Here is a 25,090-nt window from a genome sequence, read left to right as displayed (position 1 = left end):
CACAAAAGACCATCTATTGTATGATTCCATTTATATGAGATGTATAGAATAGACAACTCTATAGAGACATGAAGTAGATTAGTGGCTAAGTAGGGGAAGGGAGGAAGGCAGAGTGATTGTTACTTGTTACAGGATTTCTTTTTGGAATGATGAAAATGTTCTGGAATTAGGTAGTGGTGATGGCTGCACAACTTTGAACATACTTAAAACCATTAAGTTGTATACCTTAAATGAGTGAATTGTATGGTATGTGAATGATATCTCAATAAAGCTATCACCAAAGGCAGAGGGCAGGGGAGGTCACATGGTGCTGTATTCATCTGAAGGCTTGATTGGGCCTTAAGGATCTGCTTCCAAGTGGCTCACTCCTACAGCTGTTGAGTGAACCCTCAGTTCCTCACCTTGTGGGCCTTTTCATAGGGCTGCTTGAGTGTCCTTGAGTGTCCTCATGACATGTCCACTGGCTTCCCCAGAGCGAGTGATACAAGAGAGAGCAAGAAGGAAGGCACAATGCCTTTTATGACTTAGTCTCAGAAGTTACGTCATGTCTACCACATTTTATATATTAGAAACAAATGACTAAGTACAGCTCACACTGAAGGGGAGAGGAAGTAGGCTCCACCATTTGAAGGAAGGAGTATCAGAGAATTTGTGCACATCTTTAAAACACCACAGCTTCTAATGTTGTTCAATTAGAATAGTTTCCATGGTCCCTCTGACTCCCCATCTCTCTTTCTCTTTTTTCTACGCATAGTTTAATAATCTGTTAAATTGAATCTAATGTGTTTCTTCCTATCTACTGCGATGTCTAGTTTTTTTTTTTTAAGACTTTATTTATTTATTTGAGAGAGAGAGAGTGAGAGAGAGAGAGAGAGAGAGAGAGCCGCACAAGTTGGGGGAAGAGCAGAGGAAAAGGGAGAAGCAGACTCCTGGCTGAGTGGGGAACCCCATGCAGGGCTCGATTCCAAGACCCTGAGGTCATGACCTGAGCCGAAGTCAGATGCTTAACGAACTGAGCCACCAACTCCCCCTGAGATATCTAGTTTGAAACACTGTTGTTTCTCAGTATTTATTCCCTCAGACCTGGGGCTGGGCTTCGTTATGCCATGGATGCTTGGGTCTGAACTCCTACCTGGAAATCTTATGAGGGATAGTCTTGTACTCAGATTCCTATTCCTTAGCCCTGGGATCTCCTGGAAGAAGACTGCCTTCTGGGCTTCCTCCCAGCTGTCAGACCTACCATCTGCCCATGGAGTTTCTTCTTCTGATCTGGGCAGGGGCTGCCCCAGCCCCAAGTGGGTGGCTGAATTCTCAGGTGTGACAGCATCAGCTTCAGCACCTTCAGCATCTGCAGCAGCATTGGGGTGGATGCCACTGTCCTCCTGGGCAGCCCCCACCCAATGACTGGGCACAGCCAGGGCATTAGGGCCTGCCTGTTTCTGACCAGCTGGGGCTCTTCTATGGGCAATCTGCACCAGAGCTCCCCGTTGGCTGGCTGAGATCTGCTCAGAGTGGGACCGCGGGGTGATGCTCTTACCCAGCTCTCCGTCCCTTCTACTCTCTCCCCATAGATGTCACTTGCGACAGACTGAAGGCTTTCCCTGCCCAATCCTGTTTCCACCCTAACCCCTTTATCTTTCACAGGCATTTCCTCCACTACATCTCTTGCACTTCCAACTCCATCTTGGTGGTGGCGCCCCAGAGGACCAAGCTGACACTCAGGCCCTAGCTCCCATGGGCTGCCAGACCCTGTCCCGGCAGGGAATGCATTCCTCTCCATCTCCTGACTTAAGCATGCTCTGTCTCTCCTCCCCTTCTCTCTCTGTTCAGCATCCCCCCCCCCCCCGCCCCGGGGCCTGGCAGTAGTAGACGCTCGATAGCTATTTGTTTTCAAATGAACGCAGAATGTTCTGGAGCTAGGCACTGCCTGCACCATTCTCCTGGCACAGAGAGCTGCAGAGAGACCTCCAGATGGGCTAGGGAATGCAAGCTCCAAGGGCTCCAGGCAGTGGGGAGGAAATCCCTGAGATGAGGAGGTGGTAGGGGAGCCAAGAGCCTCCCAGGGCCATGGGAGGTCCTCCCCACAGGCCAAGAAAAATCTGACCTGTCTTCTCACCTGGTCAACTATGCGACTCCTGGCAAGTTACTTCTCTTCTGGAACCTCACTCCATCCATCTCAACAATGGGATGAGAAGCCCTGCCCTGCCTGTCTCCCTAGGGAGGGGCAGGGGTTGTGAGCATCAGATGAGGTCATGGCCTGGAAAGGGCAGGATACACTGGGTCCTGGGCCTGGGGTCAGGGTGCGGAGGGGGAGAACAGACAGAAAAGGCAGGAAGAGAGAAGAATGAAGGGAAAGAAACAGACACACACACACACACACACAAACGAGGAAACTATGAGACATAACAAGGGAAGGAATGAGAAAGAGAAGAGGAAGGGAGGAGAGAAACAAGAAGACATTAAGAAACAAAAAGAGATGGGCGCCTAGGTGGCTCAGTTGGTTAAGCGACTGCCTTCGGCTCAGGTCATGATCCCGGAGTTCCGGGATCGAGTCCCGCATCGGGCTCCCTGCTCAGTGGGGAGTCTGCTTCTCCCTCTGACCTTCCCCCCTCTCATGCTCTCTCTCTATCTCATTCTCTCTCTCAAATAAATAAATAAAATCTTTAAAAAAAAATATTAAAAAAAAAAAAGAGAGGAAAACAAAGAGAGGGGAAAAAATTAAGAGAGAAACAGGAGAAAGAGGGAAAGAGAGTTTGGGGAGAGGACAGGGATACTTAGAGCCAGAAGAGCCCAAGAAATGAGATAGAAAGGGAGGGAGGGAGGAGAGAGAGAGAAATAAATGAGGAGAATCAGAGCCAGAGAGGGAAAGAGACCAAGAGACAGAAGGATGAGAGAGAAGACCGAGGAGACAGAGCGATGAGGACTGCTGGGCAGAGAGAGGGATAAATGATCAGATTCCATGGACCCCTGCCTCTCAACCTCCCTGGCACCCACTGTGAACCCTGCCCCACCCCAGACAGGTGGGGATCCAGAGGAAAGCCTCGGCTCCCCTTTTGTCTGTAGGGCCGGGCCTGTCCCGTCCTGCTGGTTTGGCTCCTGGGATCCTCTGTGCCAAGGCCTCTGAGGGGCACTCCAGTGGGAAGCAGGGCTCCAGAGTCTATCCTGTAGGTTGACTGACGTGACCACAGGGTGGAATCTGAAGAGAAAACCCAGTGACACCTTCCCTCGAGGCCTAGGCAGGCCCCTACCTGCCTTCCTTTGGGGCTGAGACAGGAAGAGACCTCAAAGATCACTTCCATTGTTTTCTTCACTGTACAGAGGAAACCAAGGTCCAGATAGGGGCAGGGACTGGCCTGAAGTCATACAACCAGGTCATGGCCTAGCTGGGACTAGCTCTCGTGGGTGCTGTGGTCTGAAAATCTGGGGACTTGCTTTCTCCTGGCCAAATTGTTTCCTGCCCAGGGATGTCCTGAGGCTTTAGTGACAGGGTCTTGGAGGCCAATCACTGTGCAGAGAGTCTTCCCCAACATCCCATGAACTGACTACTGTGATTATGCCCATCATACAGATAAGGAGACTGAGGCTCTGAGAAGTTAAGACTTCAAAGCCTGAGGCGACACAGTGCCAGGACCCAAGTTAGGTATGTCTGACCTTGAAAGTTCAGTTCCTGCCATGGGACCTCCCAGGCTTCCTGGGTGATGGGCTCTGTAATACAGAAAAGGGGGCAGAGACGGGTGGCCATTCCTACAACTGGGGAAAATGACCAGAACATGGTAAGCGCTGTGAATTGTGCAAGACTGTTGAATCTCAGATCTGTACCTCTGAAACAAATAATGCAATATATGTTAAGAAAGAAAAAAAGAAGAAGAATGTAGCAGGAGGGGAAGAATGAAGGGGGGGAAATCGGAGGGGGAGAAGAACCATGAGAGATGATGGACTCTGAAAAACAAACTGAGGGTTCTAGAGGGGAGGGGGGTGGGAGGATGGGTTAGCCTGGTGATGGGTATTGAGGAGGGCACGTTCTGCATGGAGCACTGGGTGTTATGCACAAACAATGAATCATGGAACACTATATCTAAAACTAATGATGTAATGTATGGGGATTAACATAACAATAAAAAAATTTAAAAAAGAAAATGACCAGAACATGGTTTCCAAACAGTAGAGTTCTTTCCAGAGGGACCCACCTTTGTTCAGTGGTGTCCCTACCTTTGGGAACCCCAGGTCTCCCTACCCTTCCTGCCACCACTCTCTCTATTCCACACCCCCTTTCCCAGCTTCTTGAGAGAAGGAGTTTGGCTCCTGGGCTACTCCCACCCTCTTTCCCTTTTCATTGTCCCCAGCCACGACCTTCTGAGCCGCAGGCCCAGGCTGGTTCTGAAGCACAGAGATGGGCCTGCACTCCCGGCCACCCCCCTTCTCCCTGCTATGTACAGTGAGCTTCCCTTCCCCAGCTCTGCCCGTGGCTCTGCCTCACTGGGACTCGCCCTCCTGGAAGATTCTGGGATGGAGATTGAGAGGGATGTTGGGGGAGCGGGAGGCTGATGTGCAAATGGACAGACAGACAGACAGAGAAATCACTGTCCCTGGCAGCCCTGACTTCCCAGCAAAGCTTTCCAAGAGCTGTGCTGCCAGCTTCGAAGCCCTCCCTCCCTGGAGCCTGTCACCTGAAGTTTCCTCACCCTCAGTGATCTTCAGTTTCTTCATCTGCACTGTGGGTGTAAGCGTCCCAGCTTTCCTGGACGGTTGGGAGCTGGATGATACGTTAGCTTTGGGATACAGAGGGCTGGCGGTAGCCCTTCCCTGATGGAGAGACCATTCCTGTCCCTTGGGGAACACATGATGGCCTGCTGTGTCCCACTGGTGGCAACAGTCCAAGCATGGAGATGGCTGCAGACTCAGCCCTCTACCCAGCCCTCCACTCCTCTGGGGCCTATAGTCCCTTCAAGCCCAGAACATTAGCCCTGCCCCGTGCCCTGCTCTCAAGGCCTGCTCTGGCTGTGTCTCCACCATATATCAGACCAGGAGGGTTGCTGCTCGGCCAGGCCTGTGTCTGGGAGTCCCAGGAAGTGGGGAGCCCCAGGGCGCTATCCCCTGATTATGCCGAGAGGCTTTCTTAGAACCAGTCCTGGGCGGTGGTGTACCCCAGGTGGCCAGGGGATGGACTCCCCCTTTCCCAGAAGCCTCAGGAGCTCCCAGGGGGGTGGCCACAGGGCCCCAGCCCTGCGCTGAGCTCCTTCACATAGGTCTGGCAGAGGCCATGGCCCCCTGCCAACTTCGTGGAGGTGGGTGTGGCAGTCTCCCTGGGGCAAGGGGCTGAGGACGAGTTCTGGGAGCCTCCTCTGAGCCCCTGAACCCCCTTCCCTCCCAGGAAGATAGAGATCCTCTCCTGGCCCTCTGTCCCACAGCCCAAGGCTTTGGCTCTCACAGTCACCATCCAGGCGGGCTGGCAGCAGGTGACTGGATGAGAAAGGCATGGTGAATGGGGGCGTGGGCCCTGGCAAGTACACTCCTTGGCCAATCAGCAGCCTGCCCAGCCGGTGGATTCAGTTACAAGCCCGAGATCACCCCATACTCCAGCCTCCTTCCTACTCCTCCCAAAGCTCCATTCATTGGCCCCGCTGCACCGGGTCTGCAGGGCACTGCTTCCGCTCAGTTGCTAAAGCTGCTGCCTCGTGGGCTGCCGGGGGTTGGTGTCCTGGGGGCTTTGTCTGACTGGGCTGGTCTAGGACGGAATGGGGGTTCCGGTAGTGCTGTTAGGGATGCTGAGCTTCCTGGGAGTGGCTGGGGGGGTCTCCTCTGCCCTCCGCTGGGACAGCACCTCCTGCCACTTGGTCAGGCCCACCCCCGGCAGCCCCTTGGGGACACTGAGCTTCCTGGGAAAGGATGCCCAAGGACTGGCCCTGTTCCAGGCCCACTGGGACCGGCACGGGAGGCTGCAAGCGTGTAGCTGGCGAGACGAGCCAGAGCTCACCGCGGCCTTCAGTGCCCTCTGTGCTGGTGAGATCACCCGGGGCTCCTTCATCCACACCCCTGGACCCGAGCTGCAGAGAGCCCTGGCCACACTTCAGAGTCAGGGGGGCGCCTGCCGAGGGCCTGAAGAGGGTCCAGCAGGGGCTAGGGAGAAGCGAGCAGCAGGGACCAGGGAGGAGCAAGCAGGACACAGCAGAGCACCTGGCAACAGAAGACCCCAGCGGGTGAAGAGAGGCTGGACCATGCCTGGCACGCTGTGGTGTGGAGTAGGGGATTCTGCTGGGAACTCCTCGGAGCTGGGTGAGCCATGGGGGTGTGGACTGGGGGGCAGGGGAGGGAAGTGCTGGTTTTCGCCCTGGCCCCAACTCTCCCAGGCTGTGTGTCCGTGGGGGATTTCAATGTCCTTATCTGTAAAATGGGGGTGACCCTAAGTCTCATCATGGGTTGCTTAATTTAGGTCATAGATGGCAAATGTCCTAGTCAAACCTCGGAGTCCTCATTAATCACCATCCCTGGGAGGGGTTGGACTGGGGTGGGTCCAAGGTTGGCTGAGCCAAAAAGCCATTACCCAAGAGGAGGCTTTATGAGGCAGGATGCCCAGGGGAGGGGACGCCGAGACCCAAAGGCCTGGGTTAGCAAATTCAGGCTGAACAAGTCACTTCCCATCTCTGAACTTTGGCTTCCTCACAGGTACATGGAGATGACATTTCCCTCACAGAGCTGCTGTGAGTTTGGGAGTGGGGAGTGTCAGGCACTTGGGAAATGCTCAGTAATGGTAACAAACTTGGATGACTTTTTTGCACTCGGTACAGCTGTCTTTGTGCACGCATGGTGGGTTGGGGGAAGGCTTTGGCACCTGAGTTGGAGCAGACTGGCATCCTGGAAATGCCTCATCATGCCAGCGAGAAAGGACGCACTCTGCCTCTTTGCCATTCCATTCCGCACACATTCATAACTTTGGAGTTTTATTTGGGGCATGAGCTTGGGAGCTCTGGAGGCAGACTTCACTTCCCTTGAGGAAGTCCCTTTCCCGAACAAGGGCTCCTGGGTGGGTTGCCCAGCATTTGGAGCCGCCCAATAAAGGCTGTGCCTGGTTGCTCTCGTCAAGCTTTGAAACTGAGAGTCCCACAGAGGGAGAGTGGCCTGAGGCCACCCAGGGTATCTGTGTCAGGGCTGGGGCAAGACAAGGTCCCTGCTCCCTGCACCAGCGAGGCATAAGCCAGCATGGGGTGCCCAGGACCCTGCTCAGCTGGTGCCCCCTTTGCCTCCTGCAGGGGTCTTCCGAGGCCCTGATCTCTGCTGCCGGGAACACGACCATTGCCCACAGAACATCTCACCCTTCCAGTACAACTATGGCATCCGAAACTACCGATTCCACACCATCTCCCACTGTGACTGTGATGCCAGGTTGGCAGTGGGCAGAGAGGGCCGGGGGCTCAGGGGTGGGATAGTTCCTGGGTGCAGAGACTGGGATTCCAAAGAATCCTAAAGGATCAGCCCGCCAGACCCCACCGTGCAGGTGGGAAAGCTGAGCCCTAGGAGAAAAGACCCTTGGATCCCAAACCACCTGCATGGTAGCGACTGGGTGGTCTCGGAGGAAGGGAGGGGTGGCCCACTTTGGTCCAGGGACCTGAGTGCCAGCTCTCGGGCAGGTTCCAGCGATGCCTGCAGAACCAGCAGGACTCCATCTCGGACATCATGGGTGTGGCCTTCTTCAATGTGCTGGAGATCCCCTGCTTCGAGCTGGAGGAGCAGGAGGCCTGTGTGGCGTGGTACTGGTGGGGAGGGTATGTGGCTGCCCCCTTCAATCCCCTTCCCAGCCAGAGGGGGAGCCTGGGCTCCAAGCCCTGGGAGGGAGGCTTTGTCTGTCCATCCTCCAGCGAATGATACCTCATCCTCCCTGTGCTCTCCTCAGGACAGGGCCCAGGCTGCAGACCTTCCTCGGGTGCTCCACATAGGCCAGTGGGACAAGGGATGGCACTGACAGAGCCTTGGTCTCCATGGAGATGAACCTGGGGTTTCCGTGTGTGGTGGGGGGGGTTGTGAGTTACCAATTGCCACCTTCCAGGTGTAGAACATATGGCTCCATACCCCTTGCCCGCCTCCAGTCCAGGAGGACCTTCTACAATGCCTCCTGGAGCTCCCTGGCCACCCCCGTGACTCCCAGCCTCCAGAGCCCAGCCCCCAGCAGGCCTCCGCAGAAGCAACGTTCTCAGAAGCGGCCGCCACAATGGAAAGGGTCTAAGCACCCCCACAAAACCAACACCACAGCCATCCATGTCCCCGTGGCCTCCACCAAACCGGATATGTCCCCCACAGCCTGGCTGGAGGTCACCCATCCAGGCCTCCAGGGGCCACAGAATGGCCTAAAACCTCAGGGTGAGCTCAGAACTTAACTTTGGGGGTTCCTGATGTGGGAAGGTGTCCCTGCCTCTGTGCGGGGTTGAGGGGCCCTGTGTTGCTTCCTTCCCTTTTCCAAACTCTTCCTGGGGTGTCCCAACCTCTCCCATCATGTGAGTGTGCGTGTGCATGTGTGTGTGAGACGTGTGTAGCATTCTGAAGGCAGGAAGGACATGAGACGGGGGACACTGTCTTTGTGTGACTGAGCACGTGTGCCTACATTGCAGCTAGAAGGATTTTCGTAAGCCCTAAACTTGCCCATATCACTCCTCACTGAGCCCCCACCATGGCTCCTCTTAACTCATGATGTCCCAATACCCAGGGGCCCTCAGGTGCTGGTCCTGCAGACTCTACTCCCCAGTTGAAACTCCAGTCTTGAAAACCTCATTTGGTTCCTCAAAAGCAGCTTGCTCTGTCCCACCTCTGGGCCTTTGCGCATGCAGTTCCTTCTGCCTGGAGCACTCTTGCCGAGTCTTCTTGTCTCTGCTTAGCAGTCTCTTCCTCCAAAAAGCCTTTCCTGACCAACATTCTGGGCTCTATGGTGGCACTGCTGTGTGTGCATGTGAGTGTGCGTGTGCATGTGTGTGTGAGACGTGTGTAGCATTCTGAAGGCAGGAAGGACATGAGACGGGGGACACTGTCTTTGTGTGACTGAGCACGTGTGCCTATGCTTCCCCTAAATGGCAGTGGGCATTGGTGGGGCTTTGCTGGGGGACCGGGCTCCCCTCACCACCATGCCCCCTCCCCCCAGATGCCCGCCGGGCCTGCCGCGCCTTGCGCCGTCTGGATCAATGCAAGCAGCAGATCGGGCCTCAGGAAACCAAGTTCCAACTGCTCAATAGCGCCCATGAGCCCCTCTTCCACTGCAACTGCACACGTCGGTGAGGCCTGCTTGGGCCGTTGGGGGTGGGCAGCCTGCTGCCAGTCACGGAGAGGGGGCTCCTGGGTGGCCAGGCCCTGCCCTAGCCTAAGCCTGCCTCTGCCCTCAGTCTGGCACGCTTCCTGAGGCTGCACAGCCCAGCTGCGGGCACCAACATGCTTTGGGAGCTGCTAGGCATGAGCTGCTTCAAGCTGGCCCCTCCACTGGACTGTGCTGAGGGCAAAAGGTAAGTGGCGGCAAGGCCAGGATGGAGGGGGCATTTTCCCAAGGGGGGGTTACCTATCCTCCCTTTGTGTGCCAGGGCCAAAGGGATGGGGAAAGGGGCTAAGGCACCTCTGAGTTCCATCGTCATCATCCTCCTACTCCCTGGTGCTCCAGGTGCAGCTCTGCATTGGCTTGTACGGGTCCATGTTGACTCTGTCACTTCCTATGCGACCTAGCAAGTTCAGTCACCGCTCCATGCCTCCATTTTCTTATTTGTAAAAAGCTTGTAGAAACCAAGGAAATGGTATGTGTGACACTGTGACACACAGAGCCCAAGGCCTGCCTGGCACATAGTAAAATGTTTGCTTAACTCTTACTCCTAACCTAAAACCATGACCACCTGCCCCATTTTTCTCCACCCACAGCTGTTCCAGAGACCCTAGGGCCATCAAGGTGACAGCCCGGCACTTGCGGCGACTTCAAAAGAGCCGACGCCGGCTCTGGGGTGTGGGCACAGGTGAGGGGCAGGTGTGGCCTTCAGATCACCCAAGAGCCGCCATGTCATTCTATGACCACTGCCTGCAGCTGACCCAGGCAGCCCGGAGACCCATAGGGCAGCAGAAATCCTAGAACGGAATGATCTCAGTTCCGGCTCTCCTGGGCACCAGACTGGACCCTGCCTCTAGCTCTGCTAGGCCCCAGGGGGTCTTGGCTTCCTCTCCATGTGTTAGACTGAAGCATGGCTTGGGCCCCTGTGGACAGCCAGGCGGCAACGAGAGTCAAGGGTAAAATGCTGGACCACGTCTCCTGCTGTGCTGAGTGATCTCGAGCTGGTGACACAACCCCTCTGTGCTTGGATGTGGTGTTCAGGAGGCACATTCTGATGCCCTGGGCTTGGGCCTTGCCAGATGGGAATGGGGAAAGGGTAACTTATTACAACAGCCTCAGGAGGTACCAGGAGGAGGTACACGTATCTCCAGGTTGCAAAATGAACACATATCTCAAAAGCCTGTCCAAGGAGCCCCAAGCACCTACTTGCTGAGGCCTGAGGCAGCAGGTGGGGAATGGGATGTCACAGAAGTGCCTGTATCTGAATCCAGGAAAGGGGAGGGTGCTAGGGGGTGCTTCCCAATTCTTCCCTGGGGGATCCCTTCTCAACAGCTGCTGTGCCCTTTCTGGCCCAGCCCTGGCCCATTTTTTACTACCCTAAACCCAAATTCAAATCTCCTCTGTGTCCTTGAACAAGGGACCTCCCCCACTCTGAGCCTTAGTAACTCCTCTGAAAAGGGGCAGTGTGACCAGGACCTACCTCATAGGATTGTTGAGGATTAAGTAAACCAATACATGGAGAATGCTTAGCACCTAGTAAATGTTCCCTCCCTCTAACATATAGCCAGACTGTGGTTAGGCATCTGATTCTGAGAGGTTCACCTCCTGGAGGCCTCAGTTTGCCCACCTGTGAAATAGGTCTAAGAATTGCACTGAACACACCGCAACTCAGGGTTGTGGTGCAGATTAAAAGAGATGGCATGTGTAATGTATACGGCTGGTTCCTGGTAATTGTCAGATCTATCATCCTCTTGCCTCTTTAGTCCCTTCCTCTGACTACCCCCACCCCCAGACTGCTAACAAGTTAGGAAGGAGTCAGGAGTGATGCTGGAGAATTTAATTTCTAATTGATGACCTCCAGGATTGCAACCCCCCCCCCATCTCAGATGGGGGCCGATAGGGCTTTGCTGATTGTCACAGTTGAGGTGCCAGGACTGAGTTTGGGGGACCCCACTTGGCCACCCCTGGCCAAGACAGAGTGGCAGGTGCGGATGAAGCCGGAGCAGCAGCAAAAGGAACACAGGTGGGTTTGCAGGAGATCAGGGCACAGTGGTGGCCACCTGGGCCCATCCACCCACCCACCCTCAGGGCCCCAGACCCCCTTCCTCCAGCCCCTGCCGGCCCTGGCTACTGGGGGCTGGGGCCTCCCGATTAGGTCCCCAGAAACCCCCACCACCAGGGTCGACGGTCTCCAGGCGCAGGGCAGGCAGCAAGCCGAGACTTCGAGGCACAGACGGTGGGAAGGCCCAGGGACCGGGCAGCCCAGAGGGCCCCTCCTCACTACTGCCCCGGCTGCCACTGTCATTGCTCCTGTCAGGGGCCACCCGGGGCAGGCGGCGGCTCTGGGGTGAGGGGCTTCGGTTGGCACCACGGCGTTCACGGGATGAAGGCCGCAGGACAAGGCCAGGGAAGCGGGCCAGGCCTGGGCTGCGGCTACGGTGTCTCTTGGACTTGCCAGGGCTGGGGCTACGGGACTTGGATGCAAGCAGCTCCAGGGTACTGTCATCCTCATCCTCTGAACTGGCACTTGAGCTGTCCGTGCTGCTGCTGGCCGGCTCCGAGGTGGGCAGCGAGATCTGGGGGGGGAGGCCGGTTACTGGGCTGCCCCGTGCCCCAACCAGTCGCGGAAGGCGTCTCGGAGCCACTCCCACCCTGCCCGTTAGCAGAGCCGGGAAGGTCAGGTTACTTGCAGGAGATCATGGAGCAGAAGGCAGAGGCTGTGGTGTTTGAACAGGGTCTTTTAGCACCCCCGATCCCGCAGTCTGACCTACTCACCTGGAAGGGCTCAGTGACGCCAATGAGGATGCTGTGCGTGTGGCTGTAATAGCCCAGGATGAAATCTCCATGGCCCTTGGGCAGTGACTCCTCACTGAAGGTCACCTGGTGGGCCCAGGACATAGGCCCAGGTTGGGGTCAGGGAGGCAGCCTCAAGGACTGCCCAAGCCAAGTCCGGAGCCCCAAGGGCAATGGGGACTTCCTCCCACCCTCCCCCTCTCTTTCAGTACCTGGTAGACGTTCCCATCCACATCCTCGTGTTTGGCCCAGACGTAAGCCACGTAGTCCTTGCAGTGGCGGAAACCCACCTGGGGTGAGAGGATTCAGGGTGGTGTCTCCTCTCGCCTGACTCCAGCAGCCTCCCGGGGTAGCAACAAACTCTGGAGAAGCCAGTGATCCCCCTGGGCCCCTGGCTGCTTTCCCCAGGCCCTCCCTTCCCTGAGGCCCTGACCGTCCCTGCCCTTCTCACCCGGTACAAGCCGATCCAGTCCCAGGAGCTGCGGGCGAACACGGTTTCCATGCGGTACCTCACCACAGCCTGCTCTGGTCGCACCCACTCGTCTGCCACCTCCAGCCGCACTAGCGGCACGTCGTCCCTGTAGGCAAACTGCCCAGGGGCGGGGGCCACATCAGGGGAGACCCTCCAAGTGTCCTTGGGCCTGAGTCCGCACAAATCAGCTGAGAGAAAGAGCCTTTGAAGCCACCTTACGGGTTGGGAAGCGAAGGCAGAACAGGTCTAGGATAAACGCCAGGCTTCCCACCTCCCAGCCCAGGGCTCTTTATGCCCACAGCCTCCTTAGGGAGTAAGAATACAGCTTTGAAGTGAATAGGGTAGCCCTCGTTCTGCCCTTGCTCCCACCTCAGGGAAGGACTGAGGATGGTGTGTCAGCCTCAGGCTTTTGTCTACTACCCCCCCCCCCCCCCACCATTTATCAGGTTTCGGGTTTCCCTCCCTCCTCAGCTTTTGAGCCAGGCTGTTCCAGAAGAAACCAGAACATCCTCTCCCTGTTCCTAGGTTCCTAACAGCAGGTTTGCCCGGGGTGGCCTCTTAGAAATGCTCTCCGGGGCCTCGCAAGATCAAAATGCTTTGGTCAAGAGACTTAAGTTCTCTGAGCCTCTTGGGAGGAGAATTTGCATGTCTCAGGGCCTACAAAGGCATTCAGAGGATGACAGAGCCCCAGGGCCTGGCACGCAGTAGGTGCTCAACAGGTAACGTTCTGCAAGGGTCAGAGACCTTGATGAGGAGGGAGGTCAGGGTAGGGCACCCAAAAGGAGTGGTTCTCAAGGTGAGGCCCCTGACTGAGGGTGAAACCTCACACCCAAGTCTTTTACCAAAGGTCATGGGAGGCCCGACTTGGGCAGATTTCCATTCCCAGTTGAGAATACTGGCCAATGTCCCACTGACGGACCACATGACAAAGTTACCAGGGAAAACATTCTCTGGCCTGCAGACTCCCTCTTATCAGATCAAGGAAAGGAATCGGAGAGTCCAGAGTTGGGTTTCAGGACTGGAAAGATGGGATCTACCTTTCTCCCCTGCTGAGCCGCTGTGCAGCTTGGGGGTACATGCCTACCCTACTGGGGGGGCCTCAGTTCCCCATAGAAAAACAGAGTGTTGGACTACATGGTCTCTCAGGTCCAGCTCTGACATCTAGCATTTCTCCTTTTTACTTTGGCAACCAGAGACCTCAACCCTGAACACAACGCCCTTCTCACCCGGTACAAGCCGATAACTATACTATACTAACTAAAATATAAAATTCTTTGTATTTTCATCTCTCTACTCCTCCTCCCCATTACTACCTCACTCATGGTGCCTGGCACATGGTAAAATGGTAAATGAATAATGAATAAATATGAACGAAGGCTATATGGAGTTTGAATAAACATTTTGATTTTTCTGGTCTTACTATGTGACTATATAATGTGAATTTTAATAAAAGTGGTCCTAATCCTTTATCAGAAGAACAGAGTTAGGGATTAGTGAAGAAGGCATGGACTCTGAAAACAGACTAGCTTGGGTTCAAATCCTAATTCTTCTGTTTACCAGCTTTGTGACCCTGATGTGATGCCGTGTCTCTAAGCCTCAGTTTCCTCATCTAAAAATGGAGATCATAACCCACTCCCACTCCGCTGCAGTGAATGGATGCTGCTGAGGGCAGGTGCAAGGGCTTACTGGTGGGCCATGGGATGCTGAGCTGGACCTGGGGATGTCATGACGGGAGGATGGGGCCAGGACTCACCTGCAGGACGAACTGGGCAGCCACGGGCTTGTGGTCACTGACTGTGTATTCCATGTGGCTGCGGTAGCTGTGCTGGGTCACCTGGAGGCGGTGGCTTTCCCGTCCTGAAGGGCTGGGACCCACACACGGAGCCTTGACCTTCCACAGGATACGGTCTGTCCAGGCTGGCTTCCGCTTCTTGGCACTGAAGTAGGCAGGGGTGACCCAAGTTTCAGGGGCTGGGGTTTGAGGCACAGCCCCCAGCCTTGCTTCTTGCCAATCCTCTTCCCTTTCTTCCCTCTCCAGAAGACCTCAGCCCATGTCTCCACCTCATCCCAGTGCTGAGCTCACCTGGTATCATATTTGTTAGTACCCACATCAAATTTGAAGGTGGGTGCAAAGTTGAGGGGCCCCTCCTGGAAGCCCTTCAGGATGGGCCAGGTGTTCTTGGCCATGTTGAGCTGTGAAGGTCCAAAAGGGCAGAATTGGACAACAGCTTGGACAGGACAGGTGAAGGCAAGAGCCAGAGCCTAGGAGTATGCAAAAGTGTGCTGGGTCATGCTCTGTGTGTTTGGCATTTAGGGTGCGGGCTGGGATTCTGCACCTGGTCCTTCTCCCAGAGCTGGTGGAGCTGGTCGCTGTCAATGGCAAACTTGACGAAGTGCAGGTCATAGCTCTCGATGCGGAAGTTGAGGTCCCCAAACCAGAACACGAGGCTGTTCGGGGGTGGGGGTCAGCAGGGTCCACGGGGTGAAAGAGCCCAACCCAGATCCTTCTCCACCCCCATCCGACCCACAGCACTGGATGCCCCTTGCGATGATGCAGTGGGTGGGGTGGGTGGCTGCAGACCCTCCAGCCCGCCAAGGAGAGGCAGGGGGATGCAGATCTAGAACAAAGTTTGATTGGACCCTCAGCAAGGCCCTGCCCCTCAGCAAAGCTCCACCCTGCAGTTTCTGTCCTCCATCAAACTTACCAGCATTCGTGTTCCTAGATGTAGTTTAGGGGGGCCACCCCCCCCGCCATAGGCTCTGCCTCTCCCCGCAAGGCCCACCCAGGCTGGTACTCAGGTTCCTGTGGCCAAATTTTTGAGACTCTCGCCTCTGAGGCCCACCTCCTCCTTCACTAGCCCCGCCCAAGCTCCACTTGGTCCCGCCCAGAGCCCATACTCGTGATCCAGGATGCCATGCGCCCCGGGCCCCGGGAACTGCTGGAGGCTAAGGATGGTCTGGAAGTTGTCCTTGCGCTGCTCTGCCTTGTCCATGTGCGCTGGCAAGTGGCAGTTCAAGAAGCAGAGCATGTGCCCGAAGGCCGCCAGTCGCACGCTCACTCCACCCTTGTTGCCCTTGGGAGACATGGTTGATCGAGTCATGGGCGGGGCCTAGGCAAGTAGATGAGGCACTGGGCGGGGCATAGAGAGGGGCGAGGCCAGCCAGCCGGGTGGAAGAGGCTTAGAGAGGGGGGGGTTCTACGGCAAGGGGGGGAACCTGGGGATGGGGCGGGGGCAGGAGGGGGGCGGGGTCTAGAAAATAGTATGGGGTGTTGGGCGGGGTTGGGGAGAGACAGGCGACAGAGTAAGGGGTGGAGCATGGGGAGGGGACCTTGCCAGTGCGTGGAGGACCCGGAGGACTAATCTATAGACCCGTTAGGGCCCTGTCCCGTCCCGGGCTGCTCCCATGCTCACCCAATAGCCACCCAGGCCAGTGCGCGTGCAATCAGTCTGCACGTCCCTCAGGAAGGGCAGGTGGTAGTACTTGGCGAACAGCAGCAGGATGACGCCCTGCATCCGCACAGTACTCACCTGCGGCGGGAGGCGACGAGGTTGAGGGACCGCACACACCCCCCGCCCTGCTGTGCGCTTTCCCCCAGTCTCCTCCATCCTCCTATTTCGCGGACCCAGCAACAGAGGTCCAGCAGGCCCCACAGTGAATCAACGCAGAGCTGGGGCCGGGAATCCAGGGGGCTCCACCCCTCCAGGGGCTGAGGGAGACGTTACCAGCACGAAGTTGAAGGGTGCCAGCGCGTCCATGAAGAGCTCGCTCCACTGGTCTGTGAAGAGCGCGTCCTTGAGCCGCTTGTTGATCATGGAGTTCACTTCCTGCAACCTGGGGGTGGGGGAGAGGCGGCTGCCGGGTTGGGGGTGTCCTAGAAGCCCTTCCCATGGGCAAGGGTCTGGGAGGCACGAGGGATCCAGAGTGGGGTCCACCCGCCCGGCCCCCTCACCCTATGGCAATCATGTCTGCCCCATCACTGTCATCACCACTGCTGCCCAGGTGGAGGAGGGATGTGACGTCGTCAGGGGGCATGGCCGTGCCCACATTCCACGTGACCACAGTGATCCTGGGGGTGGGGGTATAGGAGGGGTTACCACTGGGCACCACTCCCTCCTCCTCCCTCCCTCCCACAGGGCTCTTTCTGGGGAAATAAACTGAGGCAGGTGTGGGTGTAAGCTCTCGGAAGGAGGACAGTGGGCCCAGGATCCCTCCTACCAGACTCTCCCAGAGGAGATCGATTGAGGCAGGGGTGGGCAAGTCCCTTAGGAGAAGATGCTGTCTCCTGAGGGTCCCAGAGTAGGCCCAGTACCCCCAAAGAATCTTCCTCAGGGAAGTAAACTGGGGTAGTGTAGGGTAAGCCACCCTGGAAAGATGGCTAGTTTCAGAGTTCGAGCCCCACCAATCTTTCTTGGGAGAAGGCCCCCTCACCAGAAGCCAGGGTCGCTCTTGCAGGTAGGCTGAGCTGACCAACAGGATGATGAGGTGGAGGTAGAAGGGGAGGTGGTGACCGGAGCTGGAGTTTCTCGGGGCTGAAGACTGGGGCTCAAGTGCCCACTAGGCCCTGCACCCTGGGTGCCAGGCCTGGAGAGGGCCGTCTCAGGGGCTGGTGGCACACAGGGGGAGCGGTTGGGGGAGCGGCTGGGGGAACGGCTGGGAGACCGGGGTGGCTTGGGCAGAGGTGGGGGCACAGTCTGGGCCGAGGAGGCCCCTGGCCGGAAGGTGGGGGACAGAAGTCCTGGGGAACGGGAAGCAGGCTCTGGAGGGCCCTGGCCCACATCCAGGGGCAGGGTCTGGGGTGGCCGGGGCAGGACAGGATCCTCGGGGCTGCTGCGGGGGGCCTCAGGCCGGGCTCTGAAGGAGGGGGAGATCCAGGGGTCTGGGGGGGTTTGGATTAAGGATGTGGAGCCCGCAGGACCAGATGCCTGAGCTGAAGGCTGGAGATGCTCTTCGGAAGAGGGGAGAGGTTTAGGGGCTGGGGCATCCCTCTCTTTAGCTGGTGTCCATCCGACAGAGGCCGAGGCTGACGTCACAGAAGCTGGAGCCAGGGCCTGGTCCTGAGAGGACGACAAAACTGGACTGGGCGCTAGGGAAGAGTTGGAAGGGGGTTGTGGGGGCTGCTCCTCAGATGCCAGGGCCAGGCTCAGGCCTGAGGCAGCCAGTGCTGGCTTGGGTCCCACGGAGGCAGGTGGCACCTGCTTTTGGTCCCTGGACGTTGGAGACAGCCTCGGCCTCAGGGTGGCTGGGGGAGGCCTCGGCCTTGCCGAGGCGGACATCACCACCTGCCCCAGGGGTGCTGGAGCCAGGACTGAGCCTGAGGTCACCGGAGGCGGCTTCGGCCCAGCTGAGGCAGACATGACTAACTGGCCCACGGGTGTTGGAGCCAGGCTGGAACTGCGGCAGCCAAGAGCTGTCTTCTGCCCTCCAGGGGTAGACAGTGGAGCCAGGGTGGGTCGAGGAGACGCCAGAGCCAACCTCGGCCCCTCTGTGGAAGGTGCCATAGCTGCTCGTGGCCCCGCAGCTGCTAGAGCCAACCTTGGTTCCGAGGGCACTGGGGCCGCATTCTCCTTCACTGGGAGCTGAAAACTTGAGTCCACCTTGCAGAAGACAAGTCAAAGACTCAGGGTAACCCTAACCAGGGGCTTGGGCCCCAACTTCCAAAGAGACCCCAGCAGACTCCATCTAGCTAAGAAAGGCATATCTTTGCAAGGAAGTTCTTCCTAATTTCTCACTGCAATCCATTCTGTTGCAAATCAGCTTCTCTTTTGGAGGAAAGAGGATGCAGAACCTTATCCCCTCCCTCAAGTCTGACACCTCTCATAGATGGGGAACCTAAGACCCCACCTCAAATGAGGCAGGGTGTGAGCCTGAACCCGAGGGTTCTCTCCTTGCCTTCCTGGTTGACACCAACTCCCTGGCCATGCTGGAGTTTGGGCGCCTGGAGCCAGCTTCCCTGGGCAGCCCTCCCTGCATTTCCTCCTGCTCCCCTGGCTAAGGGCTAACACCCCAGATCTGCCCTCTCTGGACACCCTGGGTCTAGCCTATTCCTCTCCTTTCCTCCACAGTTCCTCCAGGAACCGTCAGCTTCTTCCCTGCCCAGCATCGTGAACTCCTTGGTCACGGTCCTCTCTGTCCTCCTCACCCACTCCCAGGGTTCCATATAGGAGCAAGAGCAGGGCTAAGACTAGCCATGACAATTCCAAGCCCAGCTCCATGTCCCCTTAGGCAAGCACCCCTCTGCCCAGGGCCTCAGTTTTTGTCTGTAAAATGAAGAAATCTGGTAAAGGGTCCCTAGCCACACCTTGCTCCTGAGAAGCCTGGGTCTCCCATTCTCTGCATTTATGAGCCAAACATTTGCTAGGATTCCATTCGAGCCCCATGGAATAGTCTGTCCTCATCAAGTGTGATTCTAACATTCAGAGCAAGTGCAGGATTCTGTTGATCCTGGCATTCACTTCTCTGTGCCCAATTGCACTGTCTCCCCTGTCTCCCCCACTTTTGAGGACAAGCAAGCAGGTATCCTCCTTTTGTCTGGTAGGCGGAGTGGGGGGACATGAGGCCCTGTGGGGACCTCCTCTCTCTTTCCCATCTGTCCTCTGTTTCTGATGCCCCTGTCTCCAGAAGACAGGATAAAACGTCCTCCGCCAGGGAGGGCAGAAGGTTTACACCCGCCCTGAGGTGGCCCCATCCCTGCCTCCAGACGTGCAGCTCTGTCTGTGTCCCGTGTCCTTCTCGTTTCAGAGAACCTGAAACTCTGCCTCCACCTTCCTCCTCAAACTTAGCTCTTTGAGGCTGCATTTTGGGCATCCTCCTTGGCTCCAAGTGTCCCCCCAACCACCACACCGCCTCCAGCACTAACAACTTAGACATCCCAGATGTCACCATTTTAGTCTTCAGGGACAAGCCTCCTCATTTTGCATTGGTTCAGAGAGGACAAGCAACTTGCCCAAGGTCACACAGCAAACCTGGAGCACAGCTGGATCCCCTGACACCCAGTCCAGGGCTCTCCTGGGGGCTCCTGGAGATGGCTAACTCCATCTCTCTCTGGGTGTCCCATCACTGCCCCCTCAGCCCCCAGAGTGCCCTGTTTGCCTAGCCCCTGCTAGTGGGCAGAGGAGAGTGCCCGCCCCTCAGCCAGGGGCACCAGAGTGCCTGCGGTGCGTGGGGCTGTGTGGGACCAAGGATCAGGGATGGGGGTTTAGGTTTCAGGGGTCTTACCTTGGAGGGTGCCCCAGTTTGGGAAACCCCATGGGGCCCGGGCACGGGCAGGGGTCCCAGGCCAGCCCGGGTGCCTGGCCTCCTGCTACTGCTGCTGCTCTGGCCCTCCATGTCTGCAGCCCCGAGCAGCCCGGGCTCCCTGGGCTCCGGCTCCTGCTCCTCCGCTCCCGGGAACCAGTGATGTCATCAGCCGTTTCAACCTGCTGAGAATTTAAAGACACAGGCACCTACTTCCCAACCTAGAGGTGGCCAAGGCAAGGTGGCCTACACTCTGGGAACCCTTCAAGCTGACTGCTGAGGCTGAAATGGCCATGGGGCGGGGTGGAGAATGTGCCCGTTGGCCTGGCTTGGGTCCCAACTGGCGACATGGAGGAGGCTGCCTGTCTGCCCCCGCCCTCCTGCCGTAGGCCTGGCTGGTCCTTACTCAAAGGTGGGGTATTGACACACCTGAGGGACAACGTAGAGACAGGTAGCTCGGAGGTCAGCACCCTCTCCAGGGCCGCAGAGACAACCGAGAGGGAGACCCTGCCATGATCCTGTGAGCTTCCTGACTCTCTGCCAGCCCAGGGCTTGCTTTGGCCCCCACCTTTGCCCCATTTTCGGTCCTTGGTGCCCGCCCCCTGCCTGGCTCTATCCTTCCCATCCCAGAGCCATACACTCAGGCTCCAGCCACTGGAATCCCCTCCCATCCCAGCCTCACCACCGTCCCCTGCTATTCTGCAGACACCTGGCCACCTGTCCTGGATGTCTTCACAGCCCAGCCCCTCTCAGCTTTTCTCTCTCCAGTATTCACTGGGTGTGGTTCGGGTGAGGGACTAGCTCAAGTTCACCGGGTGAGCTGGGGAGGTCTCAAGAGTTTCAGTGAGGAAAGGGAGGTTTCTCAGTGACCCAAGACCCATAGGAGCCAATTGGGGTGTCTGAGGGGAGGGAACTAAGGTGGAGAAAGTCCCAGCAGTTGGGGAACAGACTGGCAGGAAGGTGAAAAACAGGCCCGGGAAACTTCGATGGCCAGGACCCAGCACAGGGTCCAGGGAAATATTTGCTGAATGAACCGATGACTCAGTGAGTGAGTGAGGAGAGTGAATGAGTGACAGGGCTCAGATGTGGCCAGGGATGACTGTGGGCCCTCTGATTCTGCCTCCTTCCCTCTCTCACTCTTACCTGCTAAGTAGTCCCTGAGATCCTGATTTCTCCAGAATTGCTGGATTGCTTCGAGAGGAATGATCACACTCAGTGTAGCCAGAAAATGTCCAGAGTTTTGTACCCAGAGCTCTCTGGTGGTCCACGGTCACCACTGTAGCCTCATGGGCCTGTGTGGTCCCCTGCATGAAAGCTGCATGGACAGATACCTCGTCTCCTTCTCCTGGATGGGATTCCCCCCTCTGCTAGACTGTCTCGGGGTCTAGTCTGTGTTTCCCAGCCAGCAGTTCTGTGAGGCTGGAATTTGCAGGGGCGGAGCCCCAGACCATGTTAGGGCCCTGGAGTAGAAAGGATTTGGGGTGATGAAGGATGGTGGAAGTGATGAGTGGCTACAGGGGAGGTGACTGTGGTGGAGATAATGATGTACGGAATTCTGATAATGGAAGTGGAGGACCGACACTGATGATGGAGGTGCTGGTGATGTTTCGGGTAAATGGAGGTCGTGGAGGTGATAACAAAGGTACAGCCGTTGGTGATGGTCGAGGTAGTAGAGTGAAGCGATGGTGGTCACTGGGATGAGGGTGACAGTAACGGTGGAGGAGAGATGGGGGCAGGGAGGCACCTGGGCTGTTCCGTTGATAGAAGAGGTGGTGGTGGAACGGGACATGGTGGTGGGACTCAGGCCACCAGAGAGGGAAGGAAAATTTGGACTTACCCTGCCCAGTCGTCTGACTCCTATTGTATAGATGAGAAAATGGAGGAAGGAGCCCCCCCCCCTCCCGCCTCGTGAGTACTGGCCTCCAGTGCAACCCTGGAAGTGGGGGAGGGGGCAGATCCCAGTCCCTGGGGCCTGTCGCAGAGCTCAGCCATCCACAGCTCAGACAGGGACATCAGTGTCCTTTGGAAGCCAGGCAAATGTCATGCAAATGAGCATGCAGAGGGTTGCTGCACCCTGCAGGGCAGCCCAGGATTTCCCGTCATCGTCCCTCCCTGAAGTCAGATCCCACAGGGGACTTTGTTTCTCGCCTTGCCACTGGCTTACCTGGGGAGGTCGCTCAGATTCCTGATTTGTGTAGGGAGATAAAAACAGTAGATACCTCCTAAGGTTGCTGTGAAGATTCAACAAGAGGATATATCTGAAGTGTTTAGCACAGAGCGGGGCACAAGCGAGCTCTCGGCGAGGGCAACAGCTCTGCAGTTGGCATCACCACCATCATCATCTGCTCCAACCTGCCCATTTAGTGGATGCTGAAACTGAGGCCAGTGTCAGTTGCATTCCTGGGGGGAAGGGACAGGGGCTCTGAGACCCAGACTTGGCTTCACCAGGAGAAGGGGGCGGGGGGGGGCGGACCCTGGTTGAGAAGGGAGCAGGGTAAGAGCTATATTTGAGCTCCTGGTGTGATGACTAAGGAGGTTGATAACAGGCTCTCGGGCTCTGGGCGGCAGGCTGGGGGCAGCTGCCAGGGAGAACCGCCCCCCCTGGAGACGGCTGTCTCCAAAGGCCCCTCCTGGCTCCCTCCCTGTCCTCACTCCAGGGAGTAGGGGGGTGGTGTGCTGAGGCAAAGGGTACATCTTGTCCAATCCCCCCCCCCTTGGAAACTCTTAGTGCTACCCTTCAGGCTGTTTAGGTCAGGAATAGGAAAGGAGGGAGCTGGTGATTGACAAATTATCTCACTCTCCATAGTAACCCTGGGAGGCTGGTAATAAGATCCCCATTCGACAGAGGAAGAAACTGAGCTCTAGGGATTACACAGCCATTAGGCGACAGAGCATGGGGTTCCCAGGGAGAGAGTGGATAATTCTCCCCCATAGAAGTGACTGTTGAACTCCTCCTTTGAAGGAGAGTCAGTGTTGCCAAATTGAAAAAAAGGAGAAATGCCCTGGGAAGCAGAGGGAGGAGCAGGGGCAAAAGAATGGAGCATGAAAGGTCCAGGCTATGTATGACAGGATGCAAAATCTGGATATGTGCCCTCGTGGTCCTTTGGCTCAGAGTAAACCCATCATAAGCAGGGAAGGGAGAGAGACTTTCTCTTTCCTCCTCCTCTTCCTTGAGCCACCTGAGGATGGTAATGATACAGAAGGGCCTGTCCTCCTTCCTTTTGCTCCCTGGTCACCATGACCCAGGCCCACAGAGAGGGAGGTCACACTGTGGCCACTAGCCGATAAATAAATCTCTTGAGATTGTAGAGTGTGCCATAGGGTCCTGTAGGAAGGTAGAAGAGGGAAGCATTAAGGAGGGCTTCTGTGAGGAGGAAGCATACAGGGCACGGAGGAACACTTCTCCCTTCGCTCCAGGGTTCTTTATTGCTCCGAGTACATGTTACGTCATTGTCTCCTCATTCTCCCTCTCTGGGGCAGGTGTCATCCTCAGCTCCCATTCTGCCCCATAGGAAATGGGTTCAAGCAGGAGTGACTTTCCCAAGGTCACACAGCTGGGGCTGCGCTCAGGCATCCCTCCTCCCTCTCCTCAGCTCCCCCTCCTCCCAGGCAGCCCAGCACCCGCTGTCAGCTGCTCTGAAGTGAGTGGCTATTTTTATTCTGGTGCGAGGGGATCTTGGGCAGCAGAGCCATGTAGGTTAGAAGACTCTAGGACACCGGCTTCGGCAGGAAAGGCGAGGCTTACTGCAAGAACATAAGCTTGCCGGGGGGTTCTCATTTCCTGCATGCCAACCTGCCCTGGGCGCTCATGTACCAGAAATTGCTTTTCAGGAGCTCAGAACAGAGCATAGAACCAAACTAAACCCTGGCCCTGATCCCAGATCCAATTTGAGCCCCAATTTTGGTGTTAACTGAGGCCTTATCCCATGCCAAGACTGACCCTATACCCTACCCTGACCGTAGTCTGAGATCAAGCCCTCACTCTACCCATGTACAGAGCCTGATCCAAGTCTGACTAAGGCTGATCCCAACTGAGACCTTGATTCTGGACCCAGATTGAGCCCTGATTCTCTGTCTAAGCCTGAGCCATAGTCATTGACCGAATTCTAACCCCAGTCCAGATTTTAGACTGAGCCCCAACCCCAGGTCTAGACTGAGCTCAGAGTCTAGTCATTAACTAAATCCTGAACATGATGTCAGATTGAGCAATGATTTTGGTCACAGACCGAGCCCTGAGCCAAATCACTGATAGAATCCTGTCTTCAAAATGAGCTCTAACCCTGGGTCACACAACACTGGTCCCACACTGAGCCCTCGTTTCAGACTGTGCACTGACCGAATCTGGTCAAAGCCTGAGCCTTGAATGTAGTCATAGACTGAGCCTTGATCTTGGTCACAGACTGAGGTCCAAGCCCAATTATTGACTGAGCCCTGAACTGACTCCGGCCCGAGACTCAGTTCTAAATCTGGCTTTAGGCCAAGGGCTAACCCTGACCCCAATCCCATTACAGACTAAACCCCAAACCCAGCCCCACCCGAGGAAGGCTGCTAGCCTAGATTACAAAATGCCACATAAGGGCATGGATTAAAAGTAGAGATCTGTTCAGGGACAACCTGGGCCTCCCATGAGTGCTGATGCCAGAATGTTCCTGGTACTCTTGTGGCTAGTGTCTCTACCACTGGTTCCACTCACTGGCTAGTCAACCCCCAGCAGCCCAGGCTATGGCCCCTCTAGGCCACAGCATCTAGGTTAATGCAATGAGAGTGGTTTGGTGGCATCTGTCCAGTGAACAATGTGGGTCCATGAGGCACTGAGGTTTGGCTCTGTCAGCAGAAAGGCCACAGGCTCCATGGGGCCTCTGGCTTCCGCCACTCTGAGGCTCTTGCCTTGCTGGGGTATGGGCTAGGGTTGAGGGAATCCATGGCATTTGACCCATTATTTCTGTAAACAAAGTTTACTGTTTGTATTTAGATAATACATAATTATTATAGAAAATACAGAAAAAAAGTATAAAGGAGAAAAGCTTCACCCTATAACTTCATCTACCAAGAGATGACTATTTTGACTTCTTGGGTTGTTTCCATCTAGATTTTGTGATTTGGGCTAGGCATATATGTCTATATATACATATTTTATAAAATTGGTTGGCTACTCTGTTGATGCTACAACATCTGTTGAAGCCCATATCCTAGACGGGCTCCTGGAATGGGTCTCAGCTGGTTAAGCCAATGAGCTATTTCCATTCCCTTAGCCACATGATCGGATCATGGATGGACTAGTGAGATATAAAGAGATTTTTTGA

General features: G+C 56.2%; 2 protein-coding genes across 4 annotated transcripts; one reads left to right on the top strand and one right to left on the bottom strand.

The window, feature by feature from the left end:
• The first annotated feature begins 5,706 nt into the window (after window positions 1-5,706).
• On the top strand, window positions 5,707-10,131 carry PLA2G3 (phospholipase A2 group III). The gene is made up of 7 exons (XM_032395210.1): window positions 5,707-6,273; window positions 7,248-7,380; window positions 7,626-7,760; window positions 8,042-8,352; window positions 9,125-9,254; window positions 9,363-9,479; window positions 9,883-10,131. Exons 1-7 carry the CDS (start codon window positions 5,736-5,738, stop codon window positions 10,085-10,087), a joined length of 1,569 nt encoding a protein of 522 aa, XP_032251101.1. The 5' UTR covers window positions 5,707-5,735; the 3' UTR covers window positions 10,088-10,131.
• Window positions 10,132-11,121: 990 nt separating this feature from the next.
• On the bottom strand, window positions 11,122-20,309 carry INPP5J (inositol polyphosphate-5-phosphatase J). 3 transcript variants are annotated; one of them, XM_032395168.1, is made up of 14 exons: window positions 20,217-20,309; window positions 19,770-19,972; window positions 16,983-18,148; window positions 16,504-16,620; window positions 16,277-16,385; window positions 15,965-16,081; window positions 15,450-15,625; window positions 14,888-14,999; window positions 14,635-14,744; window positions 14,305-14,488; window positions 12,531-12,668; window positions 12,292-12,369; window positions 12,062-12,166; window positions 11,122-11,862 (listed from the first exon to the last, which is right to left on the bottom strand). In XM_032395168.1, the coding sequence occupies exons 2-14, from the start codon at window positions 19,878-19,880 to the stop codon at window positions 11,371-11,373; spliced, it is 3,015 nt and encodes a 1,004-aa protein (XP_032251059.1). In that variant the 5' UTR covers window positions 19,881-19,972; window positions 20,217-20,309; the 3' UTR covers window positions 11,122-11,370. The 3 variants fall into 3 exon arrangements, with proteins under 3 accessions (XP_032251059.1, XP_032251061.1, XP_032251060.1); XM_032395170.1 differs by having other exon boundaries at window positions 16,983-17,608; XM_032395169.1 differs by lacking the exon at window positions 15,965-16,081.
• Window positions 20,310-25,090: the final 4,781 nt, after the last annotated feature.

This window comes from Phoca vitulina, unplaced genomic scaffold (assembly GCF_004348235.1).
Source record: "Phoca vitulina isolate PV1807 unplaced genomic scaffold, GSC_HSeal_1.0 scaffold82, whole genome shotgun sequence".
Taxonomy (NCBI): Eukaryota; Metazoa; Chordata; class Mammalia; order Carnivora; family Phocidae; genus Phoca; species Phoca vitulina.
The sequence above is the reverse complement of the archived record's forward strand: the minus strand, read 5'-3'. Positions and strand labels throughout refer to the sequence as shown.